The sequence below is a fragment of the Theropithecus gelada genome, chromosome 1 (genome assembly GCF_003255815.1).
Source record: "Theropithecus gelada isolate Dixy chromosome 1, Tgel_1.0, whole genome shotgun sequence".
Lineage (NCBI taxonomy): Eukaryota > Metazoa > Chordata > Mammalia > Primates > Cercopithecidae > Theropithecus > Theropithecus gelada.
In genome coordinates, this window is record NC_037668.1 from 30,537,877 (window position 1) to 30,555,515 (window position 17,639).

At 50.9% G+C, this 17,639-nt stretch overlaps 1 protein-coding gene, 1 long non-coding RNA gene and 1 pseudogene across 3 annotated transcripts in view; all 3 read right to left on the minus strand.

Moving 5' to 3' along the window:
* Window positions 1–4,997: 4,997 nt before the first annotated feature.
* On the minus strand, window positions 4,998–6,860 carry LOC112625542. Its single transcript, XR_003119638.1, has 3 exons — window positions 6,784–6,860; window positions 6,475–6,710; window positions 4,998–5,383 (listed from the first exon to the last, which is right to left on the minus strand). It is a non-coding gene; the product is annotated as an uncharacterized LOC112625542 (long non-coding RNA).
* A 3,739-nt stretch (window positions 6,861–10,599) lies between these two features.
* Window positions 10,600–12,427, minus strand: LOC112622089 (annotated as a pseudogene). The gene is made up of 2 exons (XR_003118945.1): window positions 11,799–12,427; window positions 10,600–11,343 (listed from the first exon to the last, which is right to left on the minus strand). The product of XR_003118945.1 is annotated as an uncharacterized LOC112622089 (transcript).
* The window catches only part of SLC35E2B (solute carrier family 35 member E2B), a 37,303-nt gene continuing 31,414 nt past the window's right edge, over window positions 11,751–17,639 (minus strand). Inside the window, exon 9 of the mRNA XM_025386638.1 lies at window positions 11,751–14,761. Within this exon, the coding sequence (XP_025242423.1) occupies window positions 14,524–14,761 (238 nt within the window). The 3' untranslated portion in view covers window positions 11,751–14,523. The remainder of the gene's footprint in view (window positions 14,762–17,639) is intronic.

Genomic DNA, 17,639 nt, shown 5'->3' on the forward strand with positions numbered 1-17,639 from the left:
GGTTTCACCGTGTTAGCCAGGATGGTCTCAATCTCCTGACCTCATGATCTGCCCGCCTCAGCCTTCCAAAGTGCTGGGATTACAGGCGTGAGCCACCGTGCGTGGTCGTATTATTAATCTTTTAAAAATTTTCTACGCTGAATAAACTATGATTATTAGTTTTATAATAAAAAAATCACTATTCATAAAGACTACAGAAAAAAGCTTTGCTATCAGCAGGCTTCTACACCATGCAATGAAGCCACATTAATTTATCAAATGTATGTATTTATTTATTTATTTATTTTGAGACGGAGTCTCGCTCTGTCACCCAGGCTGGAGTGCAGTGGCCGAATCTCAGCTCACTGCAAGCTCCGCCTCCCAGGTTTATGCCATTCTCCTGCCTCAGCCTCCCGAGTAGCTGGGACTACAGGCGCCCGCCACCTCGCCCGGCTAGTTTTTTTGTATTTTTAGTAGAGACGGGATTTCACCATGTTAGCCAGGATGGTCTCGATCTCCTGACCTTGTGATCTGCCCATCTCGGCCTCCCAAAGTGCTGGGATTACAGGCTTGAGCCACCGCGCCCGGTATCAAATGTATTTATAATAATGAGATTTAAATCAGGCTCCAGGTCCAATTTTCCTAACACCTGTAAGAACCTCCTCATGTTGGTATGAGATCAAACAACTGCTCAAGCCAAACCCATTCTCTGGACTTGACCAAATACCCATGTTGGGGGTGTTTTCCTCCTACACTTGTTGAATTAAGGGCATTTTAAATGTAAACAAACTGCTCCCAAACAATATAACGGGGGAGAGAAAACCCCAGAGGAAAAAAGGACTAGCCCTCCTGAATGGTCTGGGACACACTCATGCTGTCGGCCAGAGTTTGCTCTCTCTAGTTTTTCAGTGGTGCTCTGGGGAAGGCAGAAGAGTAAGAACAGGAAAGAAACAGCACTTGAACATGATGTCAAAGAAAGTGAATGCTTTTGTACCCCCTTCTGCTGAATGGCTGCGATGCCTGCGTTTCTCTTTTCTCTTCTCATCTTTTCTGTGATGAGCTTTTTCTTTCCGAGACATTTGCTGGGGTGGTTTGATGGCCAAAGAATCATCTTCCTCTCCTCTGAAATAAGACACAACAGCACTGTGTCACGCTTGAGAAAGTGCAAAGAAACATGAGGCTATTATGAGATTTCTTCAACCCAGAAAAACGCAGGATTCAGATAGGAACGAAGCTGAAACATCATTTAAAAAATTACAGTAACGCTCCAACTTTAGGCGTCCTTTTTTTTTGAGATGGAGTCTCACTCTGTCGCCCAGGCTGGAGTGCAGTAGCGTCATCTCGGCTCACTGCAAGCTCCGCCTCCTGGGATCACGCCATTCTCCTGCCTCAGCCTCCCGAGTAGCTACAGGACTACAGGCGCCGCCACCACACCCGGCTAATTTTTTCTATTTTTAGTAAAGACAGGGTTTCACTGTGTTAGCCAGGATGGTCTCAATCTCCTGACCTCGTGATCTGCCTTCCTTGGCCTCCCAAAGTGATGGGATTATAGGCATGAGCCACCGTGTCCGGCCTTTTTTTCCTTTTAAGACGGGGTTTCACCATGTTGGTCAGACTGGTCTCCAACTCCTGACCTCAGGTGATCAGCCCGCCTTGGCCTCCAAAAGTGCTGAGATTACAGGCGTGAGCCACCGCACCTGGCCTGTGCAAAATCCTATATAGTAAATTTTATTAATCATCGTAACACATGGCAAAGTTCTTTACAGGAAGAAGGGGCAAGGGTGTGGAGGGCCACAGACAACACATGAGAGTCAGTCACAACTGTGACATAAAAACCTCAATAGTTATGCTGTGTCACAGTAACCCTAGGAAAGAGCAAACCTCAACAGTTACAACAGCACACCCTGTCACAGTAACTCTAGAAAAGAGTACACCTCGGCCAGGCAAGGTGGCTCAAGCCTGGAATCCCAGCATTTTGGGAGGCTGAGTCTGGTGATCACAAGGTCAGGAGATTGAGACCATCCTGCCTGACACGGTGAAACCCCATTTCTACTAAAAATACAGAAAATTAGCCGGGCGAGGTGACGGTCGCCTGTAGTCCCAGCTACTCGGGAGGGTGAGGCAGGAGAATGGTGTGAACCCAGAAGGCGGAGCTTGCAGTGAGGGGAGATCGCACCACTGCACTCCAGCCCAGGCGGGCAACAGAGTGAGACTCTGAGACTCTGTCTCCAAAAAACCAGAGTCCCCCTCAGTAGTTACAACGGCAGGCAGTTGTCGCAGTAACCCCAGGAAGGACCTGCAGGGCCCCGCTGTGCGCAGCTTGCTCGTGCGCCTCTGCATCCGCTCACCTGTCTTCCATGGAGTCTTCTCTTCTATATGGGGAGTTCCGTATTGTGATCTCCATGCGGTGATCTCTCAGCTCCCCCTCCTCAAGGGAATCCCGCTTGGAATCCCGGTCATCAGACTAAGAAGCAAAGATAAAGCTAATCATTTTCTTTATACCTTTTTTTCCTTCATAGATAGAAGTATTTTTAATAATAATCAAACCTGGACAACATCCAAAAACAAACTTTCACATATACTCTGAATGAGCCAGTGTTATAAAATATAAACAACTTGTGGCCGGGCACGGTGGCTCACACTTGTAATCCGAGCACTTTGGGAGGCCGAGGCAGGCTGATCACGAGGTCAGGAGCTCGAGACCAGCCTGGACAACACAGTGAAACCCTGTCTCTACTAAAAATACAAGAATTAGCTGGGCGTGGTGGCAGTGCCAGTAAGTCCAGCTACTCGGAGGCTGAGGCAGGAGAACGGCTTCAACCCGGGAAGTGAACGTTGCAGTGAGCCGAGATCACACCACTGCACTCCAGCCTGGGCAACAGAGCTAGACTCTGTCTCGGGACAAAAAAAAAAAAAAAAAAAAAAACTTTCACTCAAATCGCATCACATTAAAATTACAACTCTCGACCGGGCACGGTGGCTCACGCCTGTAATCCCAGCACTTTGGGAGGCCGAGGCAGGCGGATCACGAGGTCAGGAGATTGAGACCATCCTGGCTAACACGGTGAAACCCCGTCTCTACTAAAAAATACAAAAAACTAGCCGGGCGAGGTGGCGGGCGTCTGTAGTCCCAGCTACTTGGGAGGCTAAGGCAGGAGAATGGCATAAACCCCGGAGGCGGAGCTTGCAGTGAGCAGAGATCCGGCCACTGCACTCCAGCCTGGGCGACAGAGCGAGACTCCGTCTCAAAAAACAAAACAAAACAAACAAAAAAATTACAACTCTCTGTACTCTGAAACCTGAGAAATTAAAAAATAGCATATATGACAAGAGACATTAGACTCTATGCCAAGTATGTTAGTTGCTTATATGAGCCAAAAATGAGTCTTAAGACGTATGCTACAAACCAAATACTTTGTGATACCTCATATAGTAGAGGCATACCTTGGAGATATTCTGGGTTTGGCTCCAGACCACCACAATAAAGTGAGTCACACAAATTTTTGGTTTCCCAATGCATATAAAAGTTTGGTTTAACGGTGAAACCCCGTCTCTATTAAGAAATACAAAAAACTAGCCGGGCGAGGTGGCGGGCGCCTGTAGTCCCAGCTACTCGGGAGGCTGAGGCCGGAGAATGGCGTGAACCCGGGAGGCGGAGCTTGCAGTGAGCTGAGATCCGGCCACTGCACTCCAGCCTGGGCGACAGAGCGAGACTCCGTCTCAAAAAAAAAAAAAAAAAAAAAAAAAGTTTGGTTTAGGCCGGGCATGGTGGCTCACGCCTGTAATCCCAGCACTTTGGGACTCTGAGGCAGGTGGATAACCTGAGGTCAGGAGTTCGAGACCAGCCTGATCAACAAAGTGAAAGCCCAACTCTACTAAAAACACAAAAATTAGTCGAGCATGGTGGCAGGCACCTGTAGTCCCAACTACTTGGGAGGCTGAGACAGGAGAATCGTTTGAACCCAGGAGGCGGAGGTGGCAATGAGCCGAGATCATACCACTGCACTCCAGCCTGGGCAATGGAGCAAGACTTGTCTCAGGAAAAAAAAAAAACAAAAAACGCTGGGTGTGATGGTTTATGCCTATAATCCCAGCACTTTGGGAGGCCGAGGCAGGCGGATCACAAGGTCAGGAGATTGAGACCATCCTGGCTAACACGGTGAGATCCCATCTCTGGTAAAAAATACAAAAAATCAGCTGGATATATTGGTGGGCGCCTGTAGTCCCAGCTACTCAGGAGGCTGAGGCAGGAGAATGGCATGAACCCGGGAGGTGGAGCTTGCAGTGAGCCGAGATCGCGCCACTGCACTCCAGCCTGGGCAACACAGCAAGACTCCATCTCAAAATAAATAAATAAATAAGAAAACTCGGCCGGGCATGGTGGCTCATGCCTGTAATCCCAGCACTTTGGGAGGCCGAGGCAGGCGGATCACAAGGTCAGGAGATTGAGACCACAGAGAAACCCCGTATCTACTAAAAATACAAAAAATTTGGCAGGTGTCTGTAGTCCCAGCTACTCTGGAGGCTGAGGCAGGAGAACGACGTGAACCCGGGAGGTGGAGCTTGCAGTGAGCCGAGATTGCGCCACCGCACTCCACCCTGGGCGACAGAGCAAGACTCCGTCTCAAAAAAAAAAAAAAAAAAAAAAATTTAAAAACTCTAACATAGTGAGCACATGCTATTGCAAAAACGCGCAATGCAGAGTTTGCTACACACCTTTAACTTGGAAAAATTACAAAATCTGTGAAGCACGATAAAGTGAAGTCTAATACAACAAGGTATGCCTGTACTCACAAACATCTCAAATGATGCTACAAATCTTAGCAAAAGAGGTACTTTGCCAATGCCTCTTACCAAATTCCTGAAAAGGTTTACCGAGTACATTACTATGCAAACCAAGAAAGACGTAAAATATTTATATTAATTTCAAGGCAAGTTCCCACTATATCTCTAAGTAAAAATACTTAGAGATAGTATTATGAATGTACTAATGATGAAATGAGAAAAATTAGTCCAGTTTTGCTAATGACTTAACATTCAAAATATTTTATTCTCCATGTATGCTCAATCTAGATACAGCTTTAGTGTGTTAAATCCGCCTTTAATGTCAACTGAATATTTAAATGTTTTTGTTAATTTTTGTAATAGATTTTGGGCTCACCTGTGACATTTGGAAGTACAAAAGAACTTCACCGAAGAAGCGTTGTTCTAATGGAAAAATGAGGGCAAAGAAATTAAATCTCCTTTAAGAAAACCACTTACTTAAAAAATATGGCTTACATTTTTTAAGCGTTTTATCTCTGCTTTCTCCTCTTGTTCCTTCCTTCGTTTCTTTTCCTGAAGAATTTCATCTAAAGTTTTCACTTTCCAAGAGTCCTTTTCATCACCCATTTGAGTTAAAACACTGCAAAAAGAAAAATAATTCAGCCTACATCAGGACACAGCAAGCTATGGTGCTCTGTTGTTTCTGAACACTTGAACCTAGTCACTTTTGGGCATTCAGAATAAATTCTCATTAAGAATAAGAAGTTGTGGCCTGGCGCAGTGGCTCAAGACAGTAACCCTAGCACTTTGGGAGGTCAAGGCGGATGGATCACTTGAGCTCAGGAGTTCAAGACCAGCCTGCGCAACATGGCAAAACCTCGTCTCTACAGAAAACACAAAAATTAGTCGAGTGTGGTGGCGCGTGCCTGTATTCTGTTACTTAGGGAGCAGAAGCAGGAGGATCACTCGAATCAGAGAGGTCAAGGCTGCGGTGAGCCAAGACTGCGCCACTGCACTCCAGCCTGGATGACAAAGTAAGACTTGGTTAAAAAAAAAAAAAAAAGTTGTAGGCTGAGGCAGGTGGATCACAAAGTCAGGAGTTCAAGACCAGCCTGGCCAACACGGCGAAACCCCTGTCTCTACTAAAAATACAAAACTTAGCTGGGCGTGGTGGCAGGTGCCTGTAATCCCAGCTACTCAGGAGGCTGAGGCAGAAGAATCGCTTGAATCCGAAAGGCGGAGGTTCCAGTGAGCCAAGGCCCCGTCACTGCACAAGACCCTGTCTAAAAAAAAAAAAAAAAAAAAAAAGGAAGAAAAAAGAAGGATAAGTTGTAAGCCAGGGGCAAGGCGGCAAGCGCCCAAGGGCCTGTAGTTTTAGGTACTCTGCAAGCTTGAGATAGGAGGACCGATTGAGCCCAGGAGTTCCAGGCTGAAGTGCGCTTGTGAACAGTCACTGCACTGTAGCATGGGCGACAAAAAAGCGTTCTGAAAAATGACCGCGTTTCTGTCATTCTTGCGTGGTCTTAGGTAACGTAATTCACCTCAGTTTAGTCTTCTGTACAACCAGAATAACACGACCTACATGACAGTATCGATCGCGGATTAAAGATCGTCCGTTTAAAGGCTCTTAACTCATGACCTGCCACTCATCAAACACTGCTTTTACTGTCAGAATCTGCTAGAAGGACCACATGGACTACGTGAAGCCACTAGCACACTGGACAGCTGCACCTTGAGACCGGGGAGACGCTCCGAGATGTGCTCGCGAACAAGGCCACCTGACCCGGGCAGTGGGCTATCTCCTTGGGTGCAGTCACGCACACTTGAGGTTCAGCCTGGCAGACGTTGGCTCCAGAGAGCGTTTGGGCCCGCCGCCTCCACCACCCGAAGTTCGGTGCGGGATGAGACTGTCCGCGGAAGCCAGGGTATCGCTCGCCCCCGGGCCCAGGTCCGCCCCGCTCCGAGGCCTGCTCGGAAGAAAGACCTTGGTGCGCAGTTCTCGCCGCGCTCCCACACCTGGTCAGCCCAATCGGAACTCACCCCTACGCCGCCGCCGCTGCCGCCGGTCCCGGAGCCAGAGAAGAAACAGCTACCGGCGCGCGCCAGGAGTATCGTCACTTCCTGTATTGGCGCGTAATCATGACACAATAGCCGGCCTCCGGCCCAGAATTCGAGACAACGACAGGGGTTCCCTCTGTGTGGCACTTCCTGTGCCTGCGCGGGATGATGACGCATAAGACAGCGCTTGCTCAGATCCAGGACTCCGGAAGAAACAGCGCCGTGAGCTGCACTTCCGACTTCGGCGCGGGCTGATGACGCAAGCATCGGGGCGCCGAGCGGAGCGACTCCTACTTTGGGAGCAGTTTGCGCCTGCGCGGAACGCGTGGCCGGCTTCCGGAATCCGACCGGGACTTTCCCGGTAGCGAAGCCCGCGCCTTGCGATCGGAGTGCCTTCGCGTTGGACGCCCGTATTCCATTCCCTTGACCGCTGGGACCCCTAGTGGCGGGTGGGTGGAGCGCGCTCCATTTACCTGCGAGTTACCTCCTGAGGCGCCTCAGGTCTGTGCGTCTTGTAAAGGCCTATCTCGGAGTTTAACTCTGAACCTTACCCAAAAACAGGGCAGGGAGAGCTCTTACGATGTGATTTTATTTATTTATGTATTTACTTGTGAGTCGAAGTCTCGCTGTGCCACGCAGGCTGGGGTGCAGTGGCGTAGACTCGGCTCACTGCAGCCTCCTCCCGGCTTCAAGGGATTCTCCCGAGTAGCTGGATCCACAGGCGCCCGCCACCACGCCCGGCTGATTTTTCTATTTTTGGTAGAGTCGGGATTTCGCCACATTGGCCAAGCTGGTCTCGAACTCCTGACCTCAAGTAATCTGCCTGCCTCGGCCTCCTAAAGTGCTGGGATTACAGGCGTGAGCCACCGCACCCCGGCTTTTACAGTGTGATTTTAAAACTGACACTGGCAGTGGGTCCTCAAAGTGCTTGTGCAAACTCACTGGGTATGGTGCTTCCCCAACTCCCAAGGCCCCACCCCAAACCCATGGATTCCGAACATTCCAGAAGAGGATAAAACGAGTAATTAATTCCCTTTCCGTATGTTAGGTTATCCTCTTGACTTGAAAAGTCACAGAAAACTGCTTTAGACATCTGAATCTCAGGAAAGAGACATAAACATCCGCATTTACTGGGCCTGAAATGGGAAACTATAAAATGTGACAAGAAATTGACAAGGGCACAAAAAGGGCGATGGGTATTGGAATTTTTTTCATTCCAGAATGAAATGCTGCTTGCTTTGGGTACCCAAGCTCTTTTTTTTTTTTTTTTTTTTTTTTTTGAGACGGAGTCTCGCTCTGTCGCCCAGGCTGGAGAGCGGGTGCGCGATCTCGGCTCACTGCAAGCTCTGCCTCCTGGGTTCACGCCATTCTCCCGCCTTAGACTCCCGAGTAGCTGGGACTTCAGGCGCCCGCCACCACGCTCGGCTAATTTTTGGTAGTTTTAGTTGAGACGGGGTTTCACCGTGTTAGCCAGGATGGTCTCAGTCTTGTGACCTCATCAACCGCCTGCCTTGGCCTCCCAAAATGCTGGGATTACAGGCGTGAGCTACTGCACCTGGCTTTTTTTTTTTTTTTTTGTGAGAAGAAGTCTTGCTCTGTCACCCAGGCTGGACTGCAGTGGCACAATTTTGGGTAACTGCAGCCTCCGCCTCCCAGGTTCAAGTGATTCTCCTGCCTCAGCCTCCCGACTAGCTTGGATTACAGGTGTGCACCACCACACCTGGCTGACTTTTGTATTTTCAGTAGTGACAGGGTTTTGCCATGTTGGCCAGGCTGGTCTTGAACTCCTGACCTAAAGTGATCTACCCACCAGCCTCCCAAAGTGCTGGAATCATAGGCATGAGCCACCACACCTGGCCAAAAATCTCCATTTTGCCCTTCATGAAATCAGTGAGTACCCAAATGCTGCCACTTAGTCAAATCCTAATAAAATCGACCCCGGAGGCAACGAGGAGGAAGCGGCCTCGCACTTGTGTTTGTAGTAGGAGCTGCCACAAAGGCCTTTCCCAACTAGAACTTGGGGTTAAGCCACTTCTGTGAAGACCCTCTGCTAGCAACAGCCAGCCCCCTCGGTGAACAAAGGCCACCACCGCAACAAGCTCCTGTAGCCACTGACCTTTGTGTCAGAACAGCTTACGTGGACTTCTTTCCACCTGCAGAAGCTCGCCCTTGCCCCAGCCTCTCAGATGAGCCTGTGGACAGACCCTGGATTGCAATCCTTGGCTGTTTGCAAACAGCCTCTTGTTTTGGAGAATTGGTTTCTCTTGCTCATTTTAGGTTGCTAGAAACTGGTGTAGGCACTAAGATGCCAACCTTGATCATTTCAGCAGCATGAACACCAGAGCTACACAAGGAAGAAAACAAAGCAGTCCATATTTAACATTTATTTTACTTTGCTGAGCAAGAATCATAGCTGCTACCATGATTAACTTAGTTTAGACAAAAATAAGCAGGAGGCGTCCACAGGATTAGTTGCACAGTATCAGCTTATCACTGCTGCAGAATTAACAGCGACTGGCTACATTATTTAACAGAATCGTTTGCTGGAAAGCACTGATCTGGTAATATAAATATTGAAATAGGTCACATACAAAACACTAGAAACATTTTGTACAATGTACTTTTAGTTCTCCATAGTTTGGTATAAAGGAAATATAATTTGGCTCTGACGTTGATTGTTGATGTAATTTTCAAGTTTTCCCATGTGGGAAAGTCTGTGGCCTTCTTAAAAGATGGAGCCTCCAACGCCACGTTGGCAGTTCAGACTCTGTGAACAGTTTAAACGAGCAAGTCAGCTGAATGCCACTTTCAGCTGTAAGTGAAATGAAATGGAAAACAACAAACTAGGACTGCGAGTTGGAAGTTTCCAACTGAGTTTTCGTTAAGGATCTAGCAGCCATCAAACTCAAACATCAGAGGTCCACAGGGAAACTGGAAGAAATACTTGAGACAGCCAAGCTGAAGGTTTCTGTGCTCTGAGGGATCTGAGGGTGGATGTCCCACTCCTGTATCCTCAGCCAGGAGAGAACTAGTCAGATTCATTAGGGGAACTCGGACGCTCTCGTTCTATAAAGTAAGGCCCCCAGTAGGGAACGCATGTGCGTTGGGAAACAATAAACCCCTCAGTACCATGTTGGTCAAGGGCAAACGAGAGCAGTCTGTTTCTATCCGCAAAGACATTCTTTTTTTTTTTCTTTTTTTTTTGAGATAGGGTCTCGCTCTGTCGCCCAGGCTGGAGTGCAGTGGCCGGACCTCAGCTCACTGCAAGCGCCCTCTCCCGGGTTCCGGCCATTCTCCTGCCTCAGCCTCCCGAGTAACTGGGACTACAGGCGCCCGCCACCTTGCCCAGCTAGTTTTTTGTATTTTTTAGTAGAGACGGGGTTTCACCGTGTTCGCCAGGATGGTCTCAATCTCCTGACCTCGTGATCCACCCGTCTCGGCCTCCCAAAGTGCTGGGATTACAGGCTTGAGCCACCGCGCCCGGCCTGCAATGACATTCTTGTTTCCTTCTTCCAGCAATGAAATACTTCCAGGCCTGAGAAAGGACATCATTTGGACAGATGTAAAGAACTGTCTTGTTCACCTGTTATTCCCACTGACCCATCTAAGTGATCATTCAGGAGCGTGGCAGCAGCAAGCAGAGCTCACTGGTTTTGTGGCAAGGAGTTTAAAGGCACCCTACAAAGCAGAGCTCTATTTGGCTGATGATATTCTTTGCTCAGCTCTTTAAAATGACTGTTTGACTCACCATGTTAATTTTTCACAAATTAAAGACACATTTTGGGTTGTGCAAGAGTGTTTTCATCTTTCCAGGTAGACAGATTATTTTAACACTGTTATAGAGGGAATTGGGACTCGGATTTTACTTAAACCTTTTCATGCCATTTAGTGGGGAAGTTTCCTTGAAAGTTAGAGAGATGCACATCTCTTAAGTGTCAATTTCAATAAGCAGATGACCCAATTCGGGAGGTGGTTCAAGTGTTCTGTTTACAAAGGCACAGACCACGACCACGGACACACTCAGTGGAAGTAACACCTGGTGTTTCTAGGACATCTGTGACAGTTAAGAAGAACTTACTATGCTAGAAAAGTATTACATAAAAGTTATTTAAAAATATATGTCTGTACAATCGTTAACATGGCCAAGCCAGGCCTTGGGTATTGCCTCTTAGTGCCTGGCTGTACTGGGAATGCTGTGAAGCCCAGCGGCTGGAAACCGACTTGGGCATGGAGAGGAGACTGAGGGAGAGGGAGGGGACAGCACACCTGAGCAAGGGCACAGTGTCAGCTGCCGCATGGTATCCAGGCTGCTTCTGCCAGGATGAGGAAGAGGCCCCAGAGCAGCATTACAAAGGAAATCACCCTATTTGCTCATCATTTGGAAAAACGTGTTTCTGGTCCACAAACAGAAAATCAAAACAGGCTGGAAACTCCTTGTCAGGGTGGAAGGGAGGGCACCAGAGGATGTGCAGCCAGAAATTCCAGGGTGCTCAGAACCAGGCACCTGCACCTCTCCTTACACCAGACCATCATCTTCAGAGGCTAGTGGGAAGCCTGGCAGCCATTCTCAATGGGGAGCCAGACAGGGCCACCCTGGGGGTTGGCCTCACATATCTACAATCCTCTGCCACTTCCAGGGCATTTTTTTTTTTTTTTTTTTTTTGAGACGGAGTCTCACTGTGTCTCCCAGGCTGGAGTGCAGTGGCCGGATCTCAGCTCACTGCAAGCTCCGCCCCCCGGGTTTACGCCATTCTCCTGCCTCAGCCTCCCGAGTAGCTGGGACTACAGGTGCCCGCCGCCTCGCCCGGCTAGTTTTTTTTTTTGTATTTTTTAGTAGAGACGGGGTTTCACCGTGTTCGCCAGGATGGTCTCGATCTCCTGACCTCGTGATCCGCCCGTCTCGGCCTCCCAAAGTGCTGGGATTACAGGCTTGAGCCACCACGCCCGGCCTTCCAGGGCATTTTCTAAGTGTTTTTGAGACAGAGTCTTGCCGTTGCCCAGGCTGGAGTGCAATGGCACGATCTCGGCTCACCGCAACCTCCGCCTCCAGGGTTCAAACAATTCTCCTGCCTCAGCCTCCTGAGTAGCTGGGATTACAGGCGCCCACCATCACACCCAGCTAACTTCTGTATTTTTAGTGGAGACGAGGTTTCATCATGTTGGCCAGGCTGGTCTCAAAACTCCTGACCTTGTGATCCGCCAGCTGCAGCGTCCCAAAGTGCTGGGATTACAGGTGTGAGCCACCGCACCCAGTCTTATATTGGTTTTTGAGGAAAGCAGAAAAAGAGAAATGGAAAACTGGGGAAAGTCACGTGATGACCCATCTTCGCAGTGCAGTGAGCACACACCTGGCCTGTCCTCCACACACAGGTCAGTGGTTTTATACAAGTGGCTGGAGCAGGTGCAGTGGTGCACGCCTGTATTCCCAACACTACGGGAGGCTGAGTGGGAAGGACTGCTTGAGCTGAGGAGCTCGAGACCAGCCTGGGCAACAAAGTGAGAGCCCAGCTCAACAAAAAAATAGCCAGGCATGGTGGCACGTGCCTGTGGTTAGAGCGACACAGGAGGCTGAGATGGGAGGATCACTTGAGCCCAGGAAGTCGAGGCTGCAGTGAGTCAAGATCATGCCACTGTACTCCAGCCTGGGTGAAAGACAGAGCAAGACAGTCTCAAAAAAATAAAAAGGTTGCTTGTGGGTTAAAAAGCCTCATTTCAGTCTACCATCAAGGCAGACTTTTTTGAGTAGGTAGAAGTTAATGAGTCATAATTATTGCTGTTTCCGAACGATTTTATCTTCAGGAGGGGCTATTTTTGTATTTCCCAGGTGAGAAGCCAAATGGAAAACCAGTGAAGTGACCTCAGGCGCCAATGGCCTAAAGAGCATGTAGGGAAAATGAGACTCGGGATGGAGCAGGCAGGGAAATGAGACTCGGGGCTTAACAGGCAGGGACATGAGATTTGGGATGGAATAGGCAGGGAAATGAGACTCGGGATGGAGCAGGCAGGGAAATGAGACTCGGGGCTTAACAGGCAGGGACATGAGATTTGGGATGGAACAGGCAGGGACATGAGACTTGGCATGGAATAGGCAGGGAAATGAGACTCAGGATGGAGCAGGCAGGGAAATGAGACTCGGGACCACTGGAGCCCCATGCTGCCTCTGACAAGCCCTGGAGCTCTGGGTCTCAAAGGCTCGCTGGCAACAGACTGCACCAGGCATAGGAATTCGCAGGCTGCGAGACGGGGGGTGAAGGGCTCAGGCACGGTCAGAAGCCTCTGCCTAACACACAGCTCCAGCAGCCACTCCTCAGGCCTCCTGTACCCTCGGGGATGTGTGATGCTGAGGAGGATGGGTTGAGCTGGCCCTTGGCCCCACCACGCACTACTGCTGTCCCTCGGGGAGAGTGGGATGGGGTGGGCGCCTGATACACACCATGCGCCCCAGAACATTCAGTGTGGGTGCTTCCTTTTTCAGCAAGGATGGCGCCAGGTAAACACCATGTAACCTAAGCCATCAACACTACGTCCTGCCCAAGGCTCACGTGGAGAATCGGGACAGGTACTGGATGATGAGATTAGGAACAGTGGGCTCCAAGGGAGAACAGACAGGCTCACCCCACAGGGACCTCAGAATAGCCTGCCTGATACTCAGAGTCCAAAAAAGAAAAGGAATGTACACATCTCCTCCCAAATTAAACATGAGAGGTTTGTCCTCAACCTCAGGGCTAAGAAACCACCACAAGTAGGAGGGCAGGGTGCCCTGGGGTGGGGGGGCTCATGCAGCCCAGGGTGTGGAAGTGACAGGCAGGACGCCCCAGAGCGGGCACTCACGCAGCCCAGGGTGGGGAAGGGATAGTGGGGCAGGGGCCCACACAGCCCAGGGTGTGGAAGGCGATGGGCAGGGCACGCTGGAGTGGGGGGCTCACGCAGCCCAGGGTGTGGAAGGCGATGGGCAGGGCACGCTGGAGTGGGGGGCTCACGCAGCCCAGGGTGTGGAAGGCAATGGGCAGGGCACGCTGGAGTGGGGGGCTCACGCAGCCCAGGATGTGGAAGGGGTACGGGGGCCTTTCTCTTCACAGAAGCGACGGAATGGCCTCCGTGGTCATAGCCCTTGATTTCCATGCAATGCTGTAGCTTGAGGCTCGCGATGACTCTGGGATAGTCTGAGGATGCCCACAGCCCTGGTGGGTCAGGTGAGTAGTTCTGATTGCTCACTGTGGCAGCAGGAGACCCTTCCTTCCAGGGCCCTCTGTCCCTGCCTGTTAGCCCTGCTCTGTGGCCTCATGCCCAGGGCCAATCTGCAGCCAGTCCAGGGCTCAGGGCCTTCAATGGCTGGTGTGGGAAGCTGAGTGCTCTCTTGGCTGTAGCAGGGAGCAGCTCTCGTTGGCACTGGACCCAGCCCTGGCTCCCGGTGGACCCTGGGGTGCTGCCCAGAGAGGAAGTGGGCACCCCCAGCATGGGAGCCGCAGAGGCTGTTTTCACATTACACGGGCATGGGCTCAGCTGACAGGGGGCTCTGGTCTCCACTCCAGGAAGCTGATACCTGGAATCCCCAGTTTGAGTTTCTGCTGGTCTTCACTGGCAAACCAAGAAAACCTCAGGGAATGGCCGACTTAGCTCCCCGTGTCCGGCACCCCAGCAGGGCCATGGAGGAGGGCGTCCCTGTCCGTTTCCGGGGGATGCAGTGTCACGAGAACAGCAGCAGCTGGCAGCTTCCTGCTCTCAGGGATGCTGCCTGGGGTCCTGTGGAAGCAGCGGCTCCACCGTGTCCTCTGGGGCCCGGCCGGTGGCCACAGCCAGGCTCTGCAGCGCCTCCTGCTGGTGCTGCCTGGCCTTGTTGTAGAGCAGGACCCCAACTGTCACTAGGGCTGTGCCGACTGCTGACAAGCTGGTGATCTTGTTGCCAAAAACGATGACGCTGAGCCAGATGGACAAGGCATGCTTCACGGTGCTGGCGACGCTGCAGAGACAAGGGGAGGGAGCAGGGGCGCTCGGGGTCATGGTCACCTCGGCCCGTGGCCAGCAGCTTGGCTGAGCCTGGGTCTGGAGGCTGGGGTGGGGGCACTCAGGGTCACGGTGACATCAAGCCTGCAGCCAGCAGCTCGGCTGACCCCGGGTCTGGAGGCCAGGGTGGGGCGGGGGGTGCTCGACGGGACCTGGGTGGTGGTGAGCTCGGCCCAGGGGTTTGGGAGCTTTGAGCAGGGCTTGCCTGCTCCCTCGCCCCCTCTTTTTTAAGGGGTACTTTTCATTATTAAAAAAGGCAGAGGAGGAGAAACCTAAGGAACAGCCACGTCCTGTGATCTAGACGCAGGAATTCATGATATCGCCTCATCAGCTTCATCCAATTGAGGTGGATCTCACTGTGTAGCCCAGGCTGGTCTTCAAAATCCTGGGCTCAAGTGATCTTCCCACCTGGGCCTCCCACACCGCTGGAATCATAGGCGTGAGCCTCCACACCCGGATGGAATATTTTTAAGTAAATTACAGATGCTCACGCCTGTAATCCCAGCACTTTGGGAGGCCGAGGTGGGCGGATCACGAGGTCAGGACATTGAGACTATCCTGGCTAACACGGTGAAACCCCGTCTCTACTAAAAATACAAGAAATTAGCCGGGCGTGGTGGCGGGCGCCTGTAGTCCCAGCTACTCAGGAAGCTGAGGCAGGAGAATGGCGTGAACCCGGGAGGCGGAGCTTGCAGTGAGCCGAGATCGCGCCACTGCACTCCAGCCTGGGCAACAGAGACTCTGTCTCAAAAAAACAACAAAAATTACAGATATCGTGACATTTCACCCCTTGAGTACTTCACCCTGTTCTCTAAAGAACAAAAACATCAGGCCAGGCGCGGGGGCTCACGCCTGTAATCCCAGCACTTTGGGAGGCCGAGGCGGGCGGATCACAAGGTCAGGAGATCGAGACCATCCTGGCTAACACGGTGAAACCCCGTCTCTACTAAAAATACAAAAAATTAGCTGGGTGTGGTGGCGGGCTGGGTAGTAGCCTGTAATCCCAGCCACTCGGGAAGCTGAGGCAGGAGAATAGCTTGAACCCGGGAGGAGGAGGCTGCAGTGAGCTGAGATCGCGCCACCTACTGCACTCCAGCCTGGGCGACAGAGCAAGACTCTGTCGCAAAAAAAAAGAATAAGAACATCGCCCACACAGTCGCAGTGCCTTTGCAGCCCCAGGGAAAACAATCCCTTGAGATCATTTGTTGGGTGAAAAAGGATACCAAATACACAATGTTAGGACTGTGCAAAAAAAGGGTGACGGGAAATACCCTGTGCAAACTTTCCATAATGAGTACTTAATTCACTGCTCTTACAACATGAAAATAAAACAAAAAATTACTATTGAAAAATAATTGGGCAGGCCGGGCACCGTGGCTCATGAATGTAATCCCAGCACTTTGGGAGGCCAAGGCAGGCGGATCACGAGGTCAGGAGATCAAGATAATTCTGGCTAACACGGTAAAACTCCGTCTCTACTAAAAACACACAAAAAATTAGCCAGGTGTGGTGGCGGGCGCCTGTGGTCCCAGCTACTTGGGAGGCTGAGGCAGGAGAATTGTTTGAACCCAGGAGGCGGAGCTTGCAGTGAACCAAGATGGCGCCACAGGACTCCAGCCTGGGCGACAGAGTGAGACTCCATCTCAAAAAATAAATAAATAAATAAAGAAAAATAATTGGGTAACACGCGGTGGCTCACGCCTGTAATCCCAGCACTTTGCGAGGCCGAGGCAGGCAGATCACCTGAGGTCAGAAGTTCAAGACCAGCCTGGCCAAGATGATGAAACCCTGTCTCCACTAAAAATAGAAAAATTAGCTGGGCGTGGTGGCGGGCGCCTGTAATCCCAGCTACTCGGGAGGCTGAGGCAGGAGAATTTCCTGAACCTGGGAGGCGGGGTTGCAGTGAGCCGAGATCGCGTCACTGCACTCCAGCCTGGGCGACAGAGTGAGACTCTGGTTAAAAAAAAAAACAAAAAAAACCCCACAAATTAGCCCAGCGTGGTGGTGGACACCTGCAGTCCCAGCTACTCAGCAGGCTGAGGCGGGAAGATCACTTGAGTCAGGGAGGCGGAGGTTGTAGTGAGCTGAGACGGCACCACCACACTCCGGCCTGGGTTACAGAGCAAGGCTCTTGTCTCAAAGAATAAAAAAGGTTTTATTATTTTTTTTAAACCACTGCTAACAATCACTAATGTTCACTAAAACACTAGGCTTCAGGAGCATTTGGAAATAATTCCTGACCCCAGAAAGAAACATGCTGGTGAGAGACAGTGACCAAGCCCAGGAGACCACTGTGACCTTCAGAAACACTCAGAAAGCACAGCCAGTTTTCCTGTCTCGGAGACACCTCCTGCTCAGGATGCAGGAAGCGTGGGGCGGGGCAGCGCCATGGATGAGACGGCTCGGTGTGGAGCCTGCGGGGCCTGCTGGTGAGAGGAGGCGCAAGCTCCAGTTTCTCAGCTGTGGAACGCTCCGTGCGCGGGGCGCGGCTACCAGCTCCCACGGGTATTTGAAAGTTTACCGCACTGACTTGGACCAGACGGAAAGCAGAGAAGAGGGAGAGCTACGCCTGACTGTCCCCCACCCCCGCCGGCCCCAACATCTGCTTTTCATTTTCACTTCATGTTTGGGGACCATTCCGCCGCCTCATGATAGATCAGAAGTTTCAGAAAAAAGGGCCGCTGACTTCCAAAATAGGATGTGAGGCGGCTGCTGCTGCCAGTCGCGGGGACTTCTACCCCTGCTGGTGACATAACCTCGTTCCTTTGTATTTGCCACCAAAAAGTCTCCAGTCTTTTTTTTTTTTTTTTTTTTTGGAGACGGAGTCTGACTCT